This window comes from Geotrypetes seraphini, chromosome 9 (assembly GCF_902459505.1).
Source record: "Geotrypetes seraphini chromosome 9, aGeoSer1.1, whole genome shotgun sequence".
In the NCBI taxonomy this organism is placed as follows: Eukaryota; Metazoa; Chordata; class Amphibia; order Gymnophiona; family Dermophiidae; genus Geotrypetes; species Geotrypetes seraphini.
In genome coordinates this window covers 42,412,888-42,432,585 of record NC_047092.1, presented here as the reverse complement: position 1 = coordinate 42,432,585, position 19,698 = coordinate 42,412,888, and the positions used below count along the sequence as shown (strand labels likewise).

Genomic DNA, 19,698 nt, shown 5'->3' with positions numbered 1-19,698 from the left:
GTGCCTAAGTTAAGGTGCTGTTTACAGAATAAGGACTCACTGAATGGCATTCTACAATGAGGGTTCCAAGATCAGTGCCCATTGTGGAATAGTGGATAGCACTGGGATCCATGCTGAACTTTGGGTGCAAGGAGTTACCATCCTGACATGTAAGTTGGACGCAGATCCCCTGAATTCTATGACACTTCCTATGGCAGTCAAATCCTTTTACCAATAATTATGGCAATTTATATTCAAAAGATTTATGCAGTCAGGTTTCAATAGCCACATGAGATAAGCTTAACATGCATCAACTCCAGTGTATGAACAGAACAGACTACTGGAATCTAGTAGGCATTGTCAAGTCTTTCTCCAATGACAAGCATGATATGAAATCCACACACATGGATGTCATCAACAGAGCCCATGACAAAATCTTGCCTGTAAAGCAGTGGTTTTCAGCCCCGTTCCTGGAATATACCAAGCCAATTAGGTTTTTAAGATACTCAAAATGAACTTTCATGAGAGGTATTTATTGCATGCAGGCAAATTTCTCATACATGTTTTGTGAGTATCATGAAACCTGACTGGTTTAGTATGTTCTGAGGACTGGGTTGAAAAACCCTTGCTATAAAGTGTTTCAAAAATTTCTACATACCCTACACATATAAATGAAACTAATTTCCTAAAATACAAAAACAGTTTAGTAGAGTGAAGGAAGCTGTTAAAGCTAAAAGAAGTTCTGTTACAACTGGAGTCCATATATATGGTGGTCAATCCAAATCCACAAACTGGCTCTTTCTGAAGTATGATACAGATTTCAGCACCTCTCACATTGCCAGTAGAATATAGTGCCCCCTTCAGTTTTTTCCTTCAAGCGAACTGTGCAGAGTTGTTTCTGATCTGATCTGCTTTCTTTATCTCATTTTTGTTGTTGTTGAAATATCGGGGGGGGGGGGGGGTTGTGGCTTTGGTGCCCTGAGACCTTTTATTTAGGAGATCTCTGCCATGGAAAGGACGCAGGTTCTGTGGTTCTTGACTTGAAGCTTAACAGGGCATACCTTTGGGTGGACCTGTGAAGCAGCCTGCTGTGTGCCACTTCAGAGCTCGGGGTCTATTCTCCTGGGAATTTTTCAGAGGCTTAAGTGCAAGTTGAAGGCAGGCTGAGGGCACCCTGAGTAAGAACCTCGGCTGCATATTTCCTGCCCCTGTTGTGTTTTGAGTTTCTTTTTTTTTGGGGGGGGGGAGGTCTCTGTTGGAATCAGTCCAACTGGCAGCCCAAAGATTCAAGGATTGGCTTAATTTGGATAAGTTTCTGAGGCAGAAAGACCTTTCCATTCACTTCAGCTGCAGGGAAACTGTGAGTGCAACCCAATCATTTCCTTATGGGAAAATCGGGGTGGTGGTGGGGGAGGGATGTCTGAGGGTCATTTTTGAAGGTTTCCAAGGATAGAGTTCAGGTCCCCCACCTGTAAAACCCTTATTTTTTAGGGTTTTTTAAAAAAAAATTTATTAAGTCTCCATGGGTTTTTGGCATGATTTTTTTCTGGCTGCGGCCATCTTGGATTTTAACAATCTTCTTTTTTTTTCCCCCTAGAGCTTTTATCTGTCTCAAAACCCCTAGATTTTTTACAAAAATCAATAGGGATAGACTCCTCAGCATGTGCTAATATGAATTCATGTGTCAGTTGTGCTGGATTGGAGAATGTTCAAACCAACAGTCTTTGGACCCAGGAAAGTGGTTGTTATCCCAGATAGCATTTCAATGGTTGATGGCTTCGGCAATAAATGGGAAGCAAACTGTTTTGTCAGCCAAAGAGCCAACTCCAGAAACACTGAACTGGACACTTTAGTGCAGTGGTCTCAAACTCAAACCCTTTGCAGGGCCACATTTTGGATTTGTAGGTACTTGGAGGACCTCAGAAAAAATAGTTAACGTCTTATTAAAGAAATGACAATTTTGCATGAGGTAAAACTCTTTATAGTTTATAAATCTTTCCTTTTGGCTAAGTCTTAATAATAATATTGTAATTTATAGCTAAAGAGACATATGATCAAGAAACTGTTTTATTTTACTTTTGTGATTATGATAAGCATACCGAGGGCCTCAAAATAGTACCTGGTGGGCCGCATGTAGCCTCCGGGCCACGAGTTTGAGACCGCTGCTTTAGTGCAATCATGGCTAGAGAAAGATATACCGTATTTTTCGCTCCATAAGACACACTTTTTCTCCCTAAAAAAGTGGGTGGAAATGTAGGTGTGTCTTATGGATCAAATATAACAAATTTTTAACCCCCCCCTACCTTTTTTAAATTCTGGTGGTCTAGCGCTGTATCGGCTTCAGCTTTCTTCCCCTCCTTCGGCGGCTGCCTCCTCATCTCTTGCAGCAGAGTAACGCACAAGGCAGGCGCGAGCTTTTCACACTCTTGCCTGGTCCCACGCCACTCCCTGAATTGCTGCCGTCAGTTCTCGCGGAACCAAAAATGCCAAAAAACATATTGCAGAAAATGGGACCCAAAATAGAACTTTGAGGCATCCCACAGGACAGAATATTGGGAACAGAAGTGGACTGTGACCAAAATACCTTGGAGGATCTACTACTTAGGTAGGGTTTGAAACCATGCAGGTGCAGTAGTAGAGATACTACATCAGACGTGTGTTTCATTTTCTTTCTTTTAAATCCAACTATGAAATCTAGTGACTGAACTGTAGTCTTCTGTTTGTTGCTGTATGTGGTGATATCTAGTGACTGCACTATATGGTTATCCATTGGATGCTATGGACTGAATTCTGTGTATTGCACTGAAAAATCAGTATAGATGATTATAACTATAGATATAAAAATAAAAAATTAGTACTAAGTACTATTCTATAAAAGGTGCTCAGCATTGGGTGTCATTTATAGAATAATGTTTGATGCTAGAATCCACACCCAATTTTGAGTGTGAAGATTTACACCATATAAAACTTGGTGTTAATTCTCACACCTAATTTAGCAATGATCTTCCTTATTTTATAAAACTGCATGCATATTCCAGATATGCCTCTGCTTTGCTAATGGCTGTACCCCCTTTTTGGCTCTCTATATAAAATTTATATGTGGATCCTGGTGTCCTGGTGGCATTAATTTAAAATTTGTATGTGTAAGCCAATAATTGACTATTAGTACCCAGTTATCCATATTATTAGCTCATTTATCAATTAAATTGTGTGCACAAATTGCGTGTGCATTAATGTTTTTGCATATAATTTGGAGCACCATATATATAATTAGGATGTTTATGTACTACTACTTGGTGGTGGAGAAACCTAATAATACCTGTTTTCTTACATAAACACAGGAGTCTGCATGTTAGGTGATTAACCCATGCTTGTGAACTGCTTCCAGAAGGGTGTCACTCACATCTTTCAGCTCCTCCTCCTTCACCAGTGGAGTATACTACCCTCTTCAGTTTTTCCTTCTGCAAGTGAACTGAGAAGTGGTGTTCTGATCTTTGTTTTTTATTATTTTCGAGATGTTTCAGTGCCCAGAGGACCCCAGTTTTGGGGAGACTCTGCAAGAATGGGCTGCAGCTTACAGAGCAACCCCCAGGTGTACCTGTGGAGCCAGCCTGTTTTGTGCTTATTCGAGGCTCGGAGTCCTTTTCCCTGAGAGCCAGTTCATTTCTGATTTATCAGAAGCTTGAGCGCAAGCTATGGGGGTCCCTGTGTGAATCCCTTTGGGTTTTAGGGTGCCAGCTGCATTTTAATCTCCCCCCCACCCTGTTGCATCAGTAGGATCTATGGGGATGAAGTCTTCAGTCAGTGTCTATCCGACTGGCAGCCTGAAGATCTCCAGTTGTGAGCAAAGCTGATGCAGGCATCAGCAAAACAGTGAGTACAGGCCATTATTTCCTATGCACATGAGTCTAGTCTCTCTTTCATTTGAAAGGAAATTCTGCAATGAGGGCATAGGATGAAGTTAAGAAGAGGTGATAGGCTCTGGAGTAATCTAAGGAAATACTTTTTTACAGAAAGGGTGGTAGATGCACGGAACAGTCTGACTGTCTGACAGAGACTGTGTCTGAATTCAAAAGGGCTTGGGATAGGCACGTGGGATCTCTCTGAGAGAGAAAGAGATAATGGTTACTGTAGATGGGCTATTTGGCCTTTGTCTGCCATCATGTTTCTATGGAGGAAAATCAGGGGGGGGGTCACAAAAATATTTTTAAGGGTTTCTGGGCCCAGAGATAGGGTCCCCTTTCTCCCAAACCCCTTTCCCTGAATTTTTTCACCTTCAGGGAAGTCCCCTACATAAGAACATAAGAAGTTGCCACCACTGGGTCAGACCATTGGTCCATCGCGCCCAGCGGTCCGCTCTCGCGGCGGCCCGTCAGGTCTATGACCTGTAATGTGGTTCCTGTCCGTTTCTGTAACCTACCTCTTCTTTTTTATCTGTAACCCTCAATCCCCTTTTCTTTTAGGAACTTGTCTAAACCTTCCTTGAAACCCTGCAATGTGCTCTGGGCTATCACAACCTCCGGAAGCGCGTTCCATGTGTCCACCACCCTCAGGCTGTTCTTGGCATGAATTTTCTGGCAGCAGCCATTTTGGATTTTCAATTATCTTATTTTCTAAAGTCTCAATCAGGCTCAAAACCCCTCTATTTGGCTCAGAATCGACTAGGATGGACTCCTCACATTGTTCTACCTTTTATTTATTTATTTAATTTTCTATTTCATTTTTCTAGGGGAGCTAAGAATGGTTTGCCTGAGTTTATTCAGGCACACAAGCATTTTTCCCTGTCTGACCAGCGTCATGCCAGTTTTGCGCTGGATGGTCGGCTGAGGAGCATCTATGTACTGCGTGCATGTGAGGGAGGGGTGGGAGCTTTAGGCCTAGCCTCCACTAAGTTCTTTAGGGATGGGGAACCACAGGGGGTTCACATGGTAGAGAGAAAATACCGTCTGGAGACCTTGAATAGTGAAGGAATAAAATGCAAGTGTGTGTACACTAAGAAACCCAAGATAAGCCAGGTCCTGCAGGGGTCCTAGGGGGCCACCTGTGCAAGGATTTACCCCAGAGTTTATTAATCTCCTGTGGAAAGCTTATTTAATGGGTCCAGGATGCATTGCGCTGCCTGAGGGTGCACTGGCATTGGACTAGGGAGTGATCTTTCTCCCCGAGATCTTCCCATCATGGAGAAAGCCAGCTCCCAATCTCAGTGACCAAGAAGAATAGGATTGGGAGGATTGGAGATCAGACTCCATGCCTTTATTGTCACAGGGCTCAGCTGCTTTCCTGGAGGATTCTGGTTCCTTGTCAGGAACCAGGAGACAAGGGGCGATAGTTAAGGTGATGAAAAGTCATCCACCATTCCACATTATTGCAGATACGCTCAGGGAGTTGAAGTCGGAGCCCCAACAGCCATCCACCTCACAGTGCACGGTCATAAGTGGCACAAATGCTCGGACCACTTTTTTTCCTCACATATCTGGATATGACCTTTCTGGTCACTGAGCAATGGTACACTCCGTAAGGCCCCTAAAGGTGGCAAAAACTATGTCCAAGCTGTATCCAAGGCTATGGATTTTTGTTTAGTCAGCTGAAGATGGATTCTGCTGTGGGGCGAGTGATGATAAAGGATACACAAGATCACAAGGTGGATGTGATCCTTTTTTTAAAAAAAATTATTTATTTATCGATTTTCAGATTTACATATCAAGTATTCACTTGTACAGAAAGTTGAAGAATAGCAAACAATTAACACTCTGCTCAAATGCAAACTATCAAAAGGAATAAAACATGTAGCTTGACTTCAGCTCAAGTCCTCAAATTAGATCCAAGATTAGATATAGCGAGTTAAGACATTATAATATTAAGACATTATAAAGAAAATAAGGTCCCTTGGCTGAGAGAGGATATCACTTAATATTCAAACTGCACTCAAAGTTTCCCTTTATCCATTTGAGCTCCCCCCAGGAAGGTTGTCAGTTGGAAAGGTTCAAAGACAACATATTTTTTCATTCGATATTGTATTATACATTTGCATGGGTGACGAAGAAAAATAGTCTCTCCAAGAGAGATAACCCCTGGCTTTAACATAAGAAATTCATGTTTTCTTTTTTGTGTGTGTCTTGCCAAATCTAGAAACATTAATATTTTATAGCCATGAAATTCTTTCTGCTTGTTCTTAAAGAAGAGCCTAAGCAACCAGTTTTTATCTGGTGCAAGGGCTACTGTAATTAGTAATGTTGCTGCCAATGCGGTCTCTCTATCAGAAAGTTCCAGCATTGCTGATACATTGAGCGATTGATTATCTTCCTGCAATTGTGGTGGCTGTTCATTACTTTTTAGTGGCAATTAATAGACATGAGTAGATGGTGGCAACATATCCTCTGAAACTCGCAGAGTCTCCATCATATAACATTTTAACATATCCCTAGGAGTCACAGCTGCTATCCTAGGAAAGTTAATCAATTGAAAGTTATTATTATGAGAGAAGTTTTCTAGAGACTCCAGTTTTCTGCATAGATTTAAATTATCTTTTAATAACGTTTCACTAAGTTGTTTAGAAACCTTTAGTTCTTGTTGAATATTCACTATGGAATTCTTTGAATCATCCATTTCAACCCTCAAATTCTTAGTATCAGTTTTTTGGTTTTAAGTTTACCTTCTAGCTTTACCAGCTGAGGTCTTATAGATTTAGCCAGATCAACCACGAGGTCCCAAATAGAGTCCAGAGTTACCTGCCTGGGCTTTTCTATAATGTAAGAAACTTTTTCAGCTTGAATAATCTCATCAGTTGAAAGCAGTTCCTGGCTGTCCCTCTCCTGGATTCGGTTTGCCCCAGAAGTTGTTGAATCCTCAGTTTCTCCAGAGCTCTCCTGAAGATGCAAGGAGTCCGTCTCCATGCTCCCCTCTGTGTTCTTCCTGGCCTCCGAGGGGAGGTGCAAACCGTCCACTGGTAGCTCCTCCACTCACAGGGAGCTAGTGATCTGAGGAGGTGGGGGAGGTGCCCTTGCGTCAGGGCTTAATGTTGTCTCCAAGCCCAGGGAAATCGCCTCAGTCTCGCCCCTCCGAGGTGTCTCCAGCGGGGATACCGACGCTGCCAGGATATCCTGCATATGGCGCAGAAGCTCTTCAATATTGCCGAAAGAGGGTACACTAGAGCACCGTGAGGCTCCAGCAGCGCTGCAGCCTCTCCTCTTCAGCATGATGCAGTTAAGAAAAAGCTTCCCCGAGGGGTTTGCAGTATTTATTTAAGCGAGCTCATGCAGCGTTTAGCTCAGCTTAACGGACCATCAGCCGTTGCGGATGTGATCCTTAAGAGACAATTTGAAATGCTGACTTTGGGGATCAAAGCTGCAGTGGCAGCCTCTTGTGACATGTGCCTGCCACACTAGGCTCAGGCTGAGGATGACTACATTTGCCCTGAGCTGGTCCTGGAGGGAGTAGAGTGTTGGCAAATGCTTTATATGGCATCAGAGTCATGAGCAAAGTATTGGCATATGCTGTTTCTGCCTGCAGGATGCTCTGGATCACACAATGGATGGGCATTTCAGCTTTCAAGGCAACTTTAAGCAGACTGCCCTTCAAAGGGCAGATGCTATTTGGTAAAGTCTTAGACTTTATGGCCAGTGTGGTAGAAGAAAAAAGCATTTATCTCCTGCAAACAATCAGGAAAAAGGGAGACAAAAGTAGACTATCTGGCCAAGTCTAAAGCTGTCAAAACAACAGTCAGAGAGGCCAAACTCCAAATAGAAGAGAATCTAGCAAAGAACATTAAGAAGGGGGATAAATCCTTCTTCAGGTATATTAGTGACAGAAAAAGAAACACAAATGGGATAATACGCCTTAGGAAACCAGATGGGAATTATGTAGAATCGGATTCCGATAAAGCCAAACTATTAAATGAATACTTCTGCTCAGTCTTTACCTGCGAGGTGCCGGGGTCCGGTCCACAGTTGCAGACAATGGAAAGCTCGGAAGACCCGTTTCGGAATTTCGAGTTTACGCCCAGCAGCGTCTACTGTGAACTATCGAGACTCAAAGTGAACAAAGCCATGGGACCAGACAATCTACACCCCAGGGTGCTTAGAGAGTTGAGTGATGTCTTGGCGGAACCGTTATCTGCGCTGTTCAATCTTTCCCTAAGTACAGGAAGAGTCCCGTTGGACTGGTAAACAGCTAACGTCATTCCACTCCACAAAAAGGGATGCAGGACGGAGGCTGCGAATTACAGACTGGTGAGTCTCACATCAATAGTGAGTAAACTTATGGAAACACTAATTAAACATAAATTAGATATGATCCTGAACGAGGAGAATCTACGTGATCCCCATCAACATGGATTTACAAAGGGAAGGTCCTGCCAATCCAATCTAATCATCTTCTTTGACTGGGTATCAAGAAAGCTGGATATGGGGGAGTCCCTGGATGTTGTGTACTTGGGACTTCAGTAAAGCTTTTGATAACGTCCCACACTGCAGGTTATTGAGCAAGATGAGTTTGATGGGATTAGGTGAAACATTAACTACATGGGTCAAAGACTAGCTTAGCGGTAGACTTCAGAGGGTGGTGGTTAACGGTACCCTCTCCGAAACGTCGGAGGTGATCAGTGGAGTGCCGCAGGGCTCGGTCTTGGGCCCGATCCTATTTAACATTTTCATGAGACCTGACTCAGGGGCTTCAAGGTAAAATAACATTATTCGCCGATGATGCCAAACTATGCAACATAGTAGGCAAAAGCACATTGCCCGACAGTATGACGCGGGACCTACTCTTACTGGAACATTGGTCCTCGACTTGGCAACTAAGCTTCAATGCCAAAAAGTGTAAGGTCATGCACTTTGGCAGCAGAAATCCATGCAGAACTTACACCCTAAATGGTGAGACCTTAGCTAGGACTGCAGCAGAACGAGACTTAGGAGTGATCATTAGTGAAGACATGAAAACTGCCAATCAAGTGGCGAAAGCTTCATCCAAGGCTAGACAAATGATGGGTTGTATCTGTAGAAGTTTCGTCAGCCAGAAGCCCAAAGTCATAATGCCGTTGTACAGATCCATGGTGAGACCTCATCTGGAATATTGTGTACAATTGTGGAGGCCACATTACCAAAAAGATGTGCTGAGAGCTGAATCGGTACAGCGAATGGCCACAAGCATGGTCTCAGGACTCAAGGATCTCCCGTATGAGGAAAGGCTGAGTAAATTGCAGCTATACTCGAGGAATGTAGAGAGAGGGGAGACATGATTGAGACGTTCAAATATATCACGGGCCGTATCGAGGTGGAAGATGATATTTTTTTTTCTTAAAGGACCCACGGCCACAAGAGGGCATCCGCTGAAAATCAGGGGTGGGAAATTTCATGGTGACACCATGAAGTATTTCTTCACCGAAAGGGTGGTTGATCTTTGGAATGATCTTCCACTGCAGGTAATTGAGGCCAGCAGCGTGCCAGACTTTTAAAAAAAATGGGATAGGCATGTGGGATCTCTTAGGGGAAGAAGTTAGGGGAGTGGGTCATTAGAGAAGGCAGACTTGATAGACTGTGGCCCTTTTCTGCCGTCATTTTCTGTTTCTAATGACTTTGCCATATAGCAAACTTTACCGACCTGTTGGGAGTAGTCAGTCAGTTTTCATTTCTCATGACGTTCCTGCCAGTACTATGCAGATTCCTCTACACAGATCTGATCGGGGATCAAGACAGATTTGGCAACTCCAGACACAGCAACCTCCAAAAAGTTACAATGACACCAGGTCAATAGCTGCGCCCTTGCACATTGGCGGGAGGCTGCTAGCTTTCTAGAGGGAGTGGGATAAAGTTTCCTCGGACTGCTGGGTTCTAGATCTTATCCAAGAGGGTCACAAGATCAAGTTCTATCACACATACACCCCCTCGTCAGATCTGTTCATCGACTCTCCAGTCAGACAACCAGAAAAGAGACTAGAATCCGAGCGATGGTACAATGGCTATTGGACAATCAAACCAACCAGCTCCAGAAGAAAAATCAGTAATCTCATGTGCTTCATAGTGTCCAAGAAAGGCACCAGAGACTGATCCTGGACCTAAAGTCCATAAAAGCATCACTAAAAGTAGTGCACTTCCACATGGAGATGGTTTGGTCTGTCATTGCGGCAGTGACTCCAGGGGAATTCCTAACCTCCCTAGATCTGACGTGAAGCATGCTTTCATATTCCCATCTTCCCAGTCCACAGGAAATATTTGAGATTCCTTGTTCTCCAAAGACATTTCCAGTTTTTGGCTCTACCTTTTGGTTTGCAACAGCCCCATGCACCTTTACCAAGGTGATGGTGATGGTTGCAACATACCTTTGCTGGATGGGGATACAAGTACACCCATACCTGGATGATTGGATGATCACGGCTCCATCAAGGCTGTTGTGGATCTCCTACAGGATCTGGGCTGGATAGTCAACTTCAAGAAGAGTTATCTAGAGCCGACCCAATGCTTGGAGTATTTGGGAGTCTACTTTGTCACAGAGAAAGCCATCTCCCAGTCTCTGTGACCAAGCGGAACAGGACTGGGAGGATTGGAGATCATAACTTTGTCCCAAGATTCAACCACGCAACCAGACTCAGGTAGCAAATTTCAGAGCTCCTAGTGATGACAAATTTCATGGCCTGCCATTACCTCCACATGCCAGGTTTGATGGTGGCCATGATGGAAGTAGTTCCCTGGGCAAGAGTGCATATGCGCCCCCTTCAGGATTCCCTGCTCTCCAGGTGATCCCCGCAGTGAGATTCTCTAGCTGCAGCCTCCCTGGATGGGGGAAGCGAAGACCAACTTGTGCTGATAGCTCCAGGTGGGCTTCTTATCAAACGGCATGCCTCTCCATATCTACTCATGGGTGACACTAATGACCGATGCCAGACTATTTGGCTAGGGGGCACATTGCGGTGGTTATCTGGTATAATACCAATAGTCCCTCCCACAGAGAAAGTTGGGTATAAATTGTCTAGAACTCTTCAACATCTTTATAAATAATCTGGACATAGGTATGACGAGCGAGGTGATTATATTTGCGGATGATACGAAGTTACTCAGAATAGTGAAAACGCAGGGGGATTGCAAAGATCTGCAACGTGGCATAATCAAGCTCAAGGAATGGGCATCGACATGGAAGATGAGATTCAAAGTGGATAAGTGTAAAGTGATGCATGTCGGTAACAAAAATCTTATGCACGAATACAGGATGTTTGGGGTGGTACTTGGAGAGACCTCCCAGGAAAGGGACTTTGGAGTTCTGATCGACAAGTTGATGAAGCCGTCCGCGCAATGTGCGGCGGCGGCAGCGGAAAGGACGAACAGAATGCTAGGAATGATAAAGAAGGGAATCACGAACAGATCAAAGAAGGTTATCATGCCGCTGTACCAGGCCATGGTGCGCCCTCACCTGGAGTACTGCGTCCAGCACTGGTTGCTGTATATGAAGGAGGACACGGTACTACTTGAAAGGGTCCAGAGAAGAGCGACCAAGATGGTTAAGGGGTTGGAGTTGCTGCCGTACAGCAAAAGATTAGAGTAACTGGGCCTCTTCTCTCTCGAACAGAGGAGACTGAGAGGGGACATGATCGAAACATTCAAGGTACTGAAGGGGATAGACTTAGTAGATAAGGACAGGTTGTTCACCCTCTCCAAGGTAGGGAGAACGAGAGGGCACTCTCTAAAGTTGAAAGGGGATAGATTCCATACAAACGTAAGGAAGTTCTTCTTCACCCAGAGAGTGGTAGAAAACTGGAACGCTCTTCCGGAGTCTGTCATAGGGGAAAACACCCTCCAGGGATTCAAGACAAAGTTAGTCAAGTTCCTGCTGAACAAGAATGTGTTCTGGTAGGGCTAGTCTCAGTTAGGGCACTGGTCTTTGATCAGAGGGCGGACTGCTGGGCATAATGGACCACTGGTCTGACCCAGCAGCGGCAATTCTTATGTTCTTAACTACGAGCTATTCATATAGCATCGAGGGCATTGAATTACCTGGATGGTAAGGCAGAGTGTTCTCTGACAACACCAAGGTGGCTTATGTAAGCAGACAGGAAGGCACCTGGAGTGCACCATTACATCTGGAGGTTTAGATGATGATCAAGTGGGCATAAGCTCATCTTTAGGGGCTTTCCAAAGCCCACATAACAGAAGTGGAAACCATACAGGCTGACTTTCTCAGACAGCAGACTCTAGACCCAGGGGAGTGGTCACTGTCCCAAAGAGCGTTCAACCTCATTGTGCAATGCTGGGGAAGACTGGTGATTGACTTAATGGCTTCAGCCAAGAACGCAAAGGCAAATCGCTTCTACAGTCAAAGTGGTGAACCGGAAAGCCCAGTGTTGGACATGTTGGTTCAGTCCTGGCTAGAAGACAGTCTTCTATATGTGTTTCCACCATGGCCCATAGTGGGCTGGGTCATCCGCAAAATCAAACATCGCCCAGGACTTGTGATCCTGGTAGCCCCAGACTGGCCTTGCCAGCCTTGGTATGTGGATCTAGTGCATCTTCAACGAGGCAGCTGCATCAAGATACCGGTTGATATGGGACTCCTCTGTCAAGGACCAACTCCCATGGTCTTACAAAATGAGCACATGGCCTTAATCTGTAAGGGTTTCATTTTGACTTTTCTGCGGGCATAGAAACCATCTATGTTTTCAGCTTACACCAAGGCCTGGAAGACTTTCCAGCTCTGATGTGCCAAAGATCAGGTGGAGCCTTTCAAGTCACCAATTCTGTGATCTTGGCTTTTCTTTAAGCCAGACTAGAAAAAGGCCTAGCAGTGGTGTCTCTTAAAGTCCAGTTGGCAGACCTTCCATGCTTCTGAGCTTGAGGGGGAAAGCTAGTATCTCTTCAGATTTGTCCCAGTTTCTGAAGGGGGTGCTCAGATTGCGGCTTCCGTTGCGCTAGCCCTTTCTGTCCTTCAGTCTTAATATCATCTTGAAGGGCCTTTCTGAACCTCCAAATGAACCTCTCCAAGAGGCGTCCCTCCTAGATCTCACGGTGAAGATGGTATTTCTGGTGGCAGTAGCTTCAGCGAGACGGATCTCAGAGTTGCAGGCTCTTTTCTGAAGAGAAGCCTTTCTCAGGATTAGAGAATGACATGGAGAAAAAAAATCTGTCCCCATCACCGAACCACCGTCACCACCCCATCCATTTCACCGCCCTGTCCCCGCAGCATCCACCCTTCCCTCTTGCCACCTCACTGCCCTTCGGCACCTCTCGCATGGTCCGTGCATCTCCCTCCCTCCCCTTTACCTTCGCAGCGCGATTTAAGGTTTGAGTAGTGGAGTAAAACTCTTCGCACATCCAGTCTCTGCAATATCTTATCTTGCTTAGTCGAACTCAGGTTGACATGAAAGGCTGGCACCTTTGGTAGAAAAGAAAGTACTGTACCATATGCAGTGAAACTCCAGCCTCTGAGATCCTGAGTAGAGAATGACATGGTGGATGTTACCCATGGCTAGCCGCAAGTAGCCACAGGTAACCCGCCAAAACGGTGGAGGGGGGAAAGTGCTCACCGCAGTTATGGGGACAAGGCCATCCACCGCCCCGTAGAGCAGTGAATGGCCTTGTCACCGCAGTTAAGGGAGGGAACGTGCGCAGTCACTTATCGCGCACGGCCCCCTCCTTCCTTCCTACCTACCCACCCGAATCTATCTATGTCCCTTCCTCCCCCTTACCTTCATGACGCGTTTTAAGGTTTGAGTAGCTTGTTGAAAGCCGCTGGAGTGTTCCTGCAGGAATTAATGAGTTCTCCAAACTTTTAGGGCTCTTTATGTGTTGGTGCTAGTTGCACACACCAGGTTGGTTCATTGATACACCTATGTTGCAAGTTTATGTTAATTATTGTTCCCTTTCATGAGTTACTGAGCAGAACAAACTAAAGAGGGCACTATACTCCACTGATGGAGGAGGAGCTGAAAGATGTGATTGACACCCTTTTGCAAGCTGTTTGTGAACATGGATTGCTCACCTAACGTACAGACTCCTGTGTATATTAAAATGATTATCTAATAATATAATAAAACCCTAAGCCGCGCATGCGCACTCCCACCTGCGTGCGTCCGTTTTCCGTGAGCTGTAGGGCATCGCAGGTAGGAGTGCGCATGCGTGAGAGTCTTGCCATACAAAGAAAATCACAGCGCACCACTGCTCCCTTAATGTATTGCTCTTGGCGTCTGAAGGATAAAGCCTGAGATCGGACAACTGACAGTCTTGCCATACAAAGAAAATCACACAGAGTGCTCACTTAATGTATTTCAATGCCGCCACAATCGTTCCCTAGAGGAGCCGCCTTGGCACCTTTAAACTTAAAAATAAACTTAGACCAGAAACGGCCCCAAACTCATGGCTCGGCACACTACACCAGCTGTGCTGTCATCCTCGGCAGGACCCCATAGCTCAAGCCGGCCCCTTGCACCTACAGCTCAGGCACCACAGAAGCCGCGGCAGGGGTGATGTAAACCTTCTACTGAGCATGAAAGCGCGCAACCCAGTCCCCGTGCCTGCCTACCCCCCCCCCCCACCCAACACAGCGCTTGAGCCGGTACCCAGCTCTCGCAAACTCACCGGATTTGCAGACAACATGGCAACGGCGAGGGGAGGAGAGACGAGACTGAGCCATGACAACAACAATAGATATGGCCTCGCTCGCTCAATGGGCCTTCCGCCTATGCAGCTCCAATTAATAACAAAAAAAAAGTTGCAGAAGGTGCAGTGCGGGAGAGAGATGACAATCCAAATTAAAGGTGAGTGCTTTTTACATCTCTTGAGCGGGCCGAGGTATTTTTACCTGTGGCAGGATTCACCATGTGTAAAAAAACAAAAACAAACCCCCCCCCAAAAAAAAAAAACAAAAACCTAAGCAAGAACACCTGGGCAGGAGGAAGGAATACGTGACCTAGGATCCGCAGATTCTAAAACCCAACAACCAATTTGCTCTGTGGGGGGAGACAGAAGGGGGCCACGGAGAGACAGTCAGGCATGGCACAATAGAAAAATACAGTCAGCCAGGGAGAAAGACAGAGAGACATACAGACAGAGAGAAAGGGGGCCAGGGAGAGAGAAAGAAAGAAAGGGGGCCAGGGAGAGAAACAGACAGAAAAAAAGACAAACAGACGGAGCCAGAGAGACAGACAGAAAAAAGACAGACAGCCAGCAGCCAAGGAGAGAGAGGCAAAGAAAAACATGCAGACAACTAGCGGCCAAGGAGAGAGAGAGAAAGAAAGAATGACAGACAGACAGGGGGCCAAGGAGACAGACAGACAGACAGAGTGCAAGGAGAGAGAGAGAGAAAAATATATATAAATACAGACAGACAGACAAACAGCATCCAAGGGGAGAGAGAGAGAAAAAAAAATAAAAACCCAGACAGAAAAACAGCGGCCAAGGAGAAAGAGACAAAGAAAAAATAACCAGACAGACATCTATTCTAGCACCTGTTAATGTAACGGGCTTAAAGACTAGTTAACCAAATAAGAACCTAATCTTTTATTGTGATTAAACTTCTAAATCCATCCTTTTGAAATTTGTTGACAGAGATTGCTTTGATTATATTTTTATACTTGTTTTCAATTTAGTAGTATTTTTATACTTGTTTTCAAACTAGTAGAATGTTTGGAGTCTCGGGAGGCTTCCATGCCCCTGATCAAAATTTGTTCTAGTGTAAGATGAGTGAATTTTTCTACTGATGGAAAAGCAGATCTGTGCTGCAGTCTTTTAATTTTGTGCTTCTAAGCCCTCTCATAGAGGATCTCCTAGTCATCTGGGTGATTTGAATTACCACAATAAGCATGGGTTTATGCTTATGTTAAAATTACTGTATATACTCAAATTCAAACCAATCCGATTATAAACTGAGGTAACCTTTCCCACCCCCACCCCAATAAGGGGCAACAAAGTTCACTCGAATATAAACTGGGAGGGGATTATATTCAATTGCCCTGCCTTGCACCCAGCCCTCCATGCTTCTCTTCCTGCCCAACTCTGCACCCAGCCTCCAATGCCCACTGTAGGCATAGTCCAGCGGTGAGCCGAGACTGGAACAATCCTTCCCGCATCCTGTCCCGACAACTGTTAAACCACCCTGCCTCCCTCCCACCTCTCGGTCCTGTTGCAGGCTTCCCACGGGCCTGCCTTAAGCCCTGGTGATCCAGCATTGAGCTGGAAAAGGAGCAATCCTTCCCGCAACTTGTTCCGGCCAACTGTTAACCACCCCGCCTCTCTCGCAATCAGAAATGGCTGTGTAAATTCCCAGGGCAGTCTTGTGAGACTGTGAGAACTTGCGAGACTGCCCTGGGAACTTGCGCAGCCATTCTAATCGCGCCTCCACACAGGGCAGGAGTGAAGAAAAATCACTCCGACCCTGCTTCACTGCTAGACCACCAGGATTCAAAAGGTATGTTGGAGAGGGGTCTGGGAGGCAAGATGGTTAACAGTTGGCTGAGACAGGACACGGGAAGGATCATTCCTGTCCCGGCTCACTGCTAGACCACCAGGACTTAAGGCAGGCCCGTAGGAACCCTGCAACAGGTTTGGGTGGGGGGGGGGGGAGAGTGCTCAGGCTTGAGGACCCAAATATAAACAGGAACATCTCGCTCCCCATTTTTTTGGGCCCAAAATCTCAGTTTATATTTGGTACATATCATAGATCTCCATATCCATACATATTCATTGTGGTAATCCAGGAATTCCAATCGGCTAGATGTACCTCCAGGGGAAGGTTGAAAAGCACTATTCTAAATATAGTGCTTTTATAGAACAAGAAAGGGAAATGGGGGGGGGGGAGGGGGAGATTGAGTTGTGCTGCTACAGCAAGCACAACTTAACTTTTTTTAAATTTATTGCAGTATACTTTAGGGTGAAAATGTTCTGTTGAATAAGCTGATTTTGAGTTTTGTGTGTTTTATTTAGGTTAAAGTTGAACAAGTTGCCATGGAACTTCAGTTGACTCCTTTCACTGTACTCTTGCGATCCATCTTGGACCAACTGCAGGAAAAAGATCCTGCTCACATATTTGCTCAGCCAGTAAATCTTATTGAGGTGGGATTTTTATTTTGTTAGTACGATGTTTTGAGTGTCAGAACTACGCTTTGTACTACTTTACATCTGAACCTAAAAACTGTAAGCAAAAAAAATTGTAGTTCGTTATATTATAAAGTTAATTTTGCAAATATGGTTATTTAATGCTCAGTTTGAAACTCCTTTATAATGAACAATTCAGAACATGTGTATGAGTGGTAATCATACAATTTATCAATGAATTGAGTGGTAATCCTAAAAAGCATGCAGTTTTACCAACCTTTCAGATGTAATGGTTCAAATAGTGTAAAGATTCTTTCTCCGAGGACAAGCAGATATAACATTCTCACATGATGGTGACCTCATTTACGGAACCCTGATGACATCGTATCCATCAATTAGAAACTGGATAAAATTAGCAACTGGCTTAGTTCAAACATGCTTGCCCTCAACATCAATAAAACCAGTCATGGTTTTCCCAGTAAAGAATGGTCTCACATTATCTTGCCTCATAAGACTTAAGTCCATCTCTATCCAGACTGTCTCATCCCTTAAGCTACTTGGGGTTGTCTTAGATGAAAAACTTTCATTCCACGATCAAATTAGTACAGTAGTAAGAAGATGTTTCTATCGTCTCCATATGATAAGATCCCTCACCTCATTGAACATACTTATTCATTCCTTAGTCATATCATGTCTGGATTACAGTAACTCATTATATAAAGGAATCGCTAAGAAAGAAATAAGACGTCTCCAAATCATCCAAAATACTGCCGTAAAAATTATTTCAAAAGCACGTAAATACGATCATGTCATGCCACTTCTGATCAAAGCTCACTGGCTTCCCATTGAGCACCGAATCGCCTATAAAATTTAGTTACTGGCCTTTAAAACCAAAACCGCCGGCAAACCTAAGTTTATTAACAGACTACTGATCCCTCATACACCTCACCGTTCCCTGTTTTTCGAATCAAAATCTGTTGACTATCCCCTCATTAAGATACATTAACACAATGAGAACCAGCATTTTTTCAGTAATGGCTCCTACACTCTGGAATTTAGCCCCTAGTCATTTAAGAGAGCCTATGCCCCTCGATAAATTCAAAGCTAGTTTAAAAGCATTTCTTTTTAAAGATGCGTATGATCTATGATTGTACTTTTAAGGATGTACTAAGGAAGTTTTTATACTTTCTTAAGCCAAGCTTCTTTTGCAGATGTACCTGCTTCACCCTCCCTTTTGTTCATTCCTTCCCTTTCTTTACTATCTAAATATTGTGATCCCTCCCCGTTACCTTTCGTACCAGTAAATCATAGTCTGTCTGTTGGTATTTTCATTGTTGTATTGAGAATTGTTTTTAATGTCTTATTTTTTAACTAGTATTTTATCCCGTTATATTAACGGGTGCTAGAAGTCTGGTCGGCTCTCGTAGTCCCTTGCCGTCGCCGTCGCCCCCCCTTCCCTTCCGCGGTCCCGACTCCAAACCTGCCAACTCCAGCAGCGTCTGCAGCACTGTACACATACTGCTTCGGGGCCTTCTAGAGTGATGCAGACGCTGCTGGAGTCAGCAGGTTAGGAGTCGGGACCGCGGGAAGGGAAGGGGGAGCGGCGGCAAGGGACTACGAGAACCGACCAGACTTCTAGCACCCGTTAATGTAACGGGCTAAAATACTAGTTAAAAAATAAGACATTAAAAACAATTCTCAATACAACAATGAAAATACCAACAGACAGACTATGATTTACTGGTACAAAAGGTAACGGGGAGGCGAAGAACTTACTTTTACCAGAGCAGGGAGTCCAGCGCTGGCGGCCAGTCCTGCCGGTGAGTGTAGTTAGGTGCTGTAAGGCTGGGGACCCGCGCATGTGCACTCCTGCCACCATGGACCTACATCTCACGGAACAGGGAAAATGGAACATGCAGGTAGGAGTGCGCATGCTTGGCTAGGGTTTTATTATATATGATAATACTTTGTAAAACTGCTTTGATATTTGATAAGGCAGTATATTAAATTTTTAATAAACCTACTGGCATTTAAAATTTTTTAATGCAGTGGCTGTACTGTATTCATGCTGGTGCCGTCCTTTTCATAAGTCGTCAATGGCTCCTATTTTCACCTTAGAAAAGCCCACAAGACTCTTAAATCCAAATTTCTAAGGTGCTTATTTATGTATGTCATCTTTTCCACCTTCACACTTTAAGTATTACCTACGATATTTTGCCTTAAGACCTCAGAACCACCACTCCTCTGTCCCACTCTAGGTGTTATTTCCCGGGGAGGTTCATGTGGTAACTCGTCACCGGTCTAGGCTACTTTTTAACCATTTGTGCAATTTTATGCAGTTAGTATAACCCTTTAGTTTTTAATTAGTTTTTACTTATCTTAGTAATGGTTTCTTTATCCTTCAATAAATTAAGCGGTTGGACCCGACATGTTTCACCGAAGTTTCGTCAGGGATCCATTCTTAACCGCTAACATCCAACCTACACTTTTGCTTTCATTTGAGTTTGGGGGGAGGATTAAAGTATTTAGGTATTAGAATAAAAAATACAATCAAGGCCAAATCCAAGATGGCTGCCGCTTGCTGCTGCTGAGAGGGCGCTTAGGAGTGTCTCACTTACCTTTTGAAATACCTAAGAGAAGGGGTAGAAGCGTTGGTGGAGCCTCCCGACTCTCAGAAGCTCCATTGCCTGCTGTAGATGACATTTTT

General features: G+C 44.5%; 1 protein-coding gene across 19 annotated transcripts in view; it reads left to right on the top strand.

The window, feature by feature from the left end:
• BRD1 (bromodomain containing 1) overlaps nt 1–19,698 on the top strand; it is a 274,234-nt gene that overhangs the window by 89,422 nt on the left and 165,114 nt on the right. For all 19 annotated transcript variants that reach the window (XR_004540658.1, XM_033958908.1, XM_033958902.1 and 16 more), the window contains one exon: nt 16,881–17,009. Coding sequence is in view for 18 of the 19 variants with exons in the window: in XM_033958908.1 (XP_033814799.1) it covers nt 16,881–17,009 (129 nt within the window). In the remaining variant the exon portion in view is untranslated. The remainder of the gene's footprint in view (nt 1–16,880; nt 17,010–19,698) is intronic.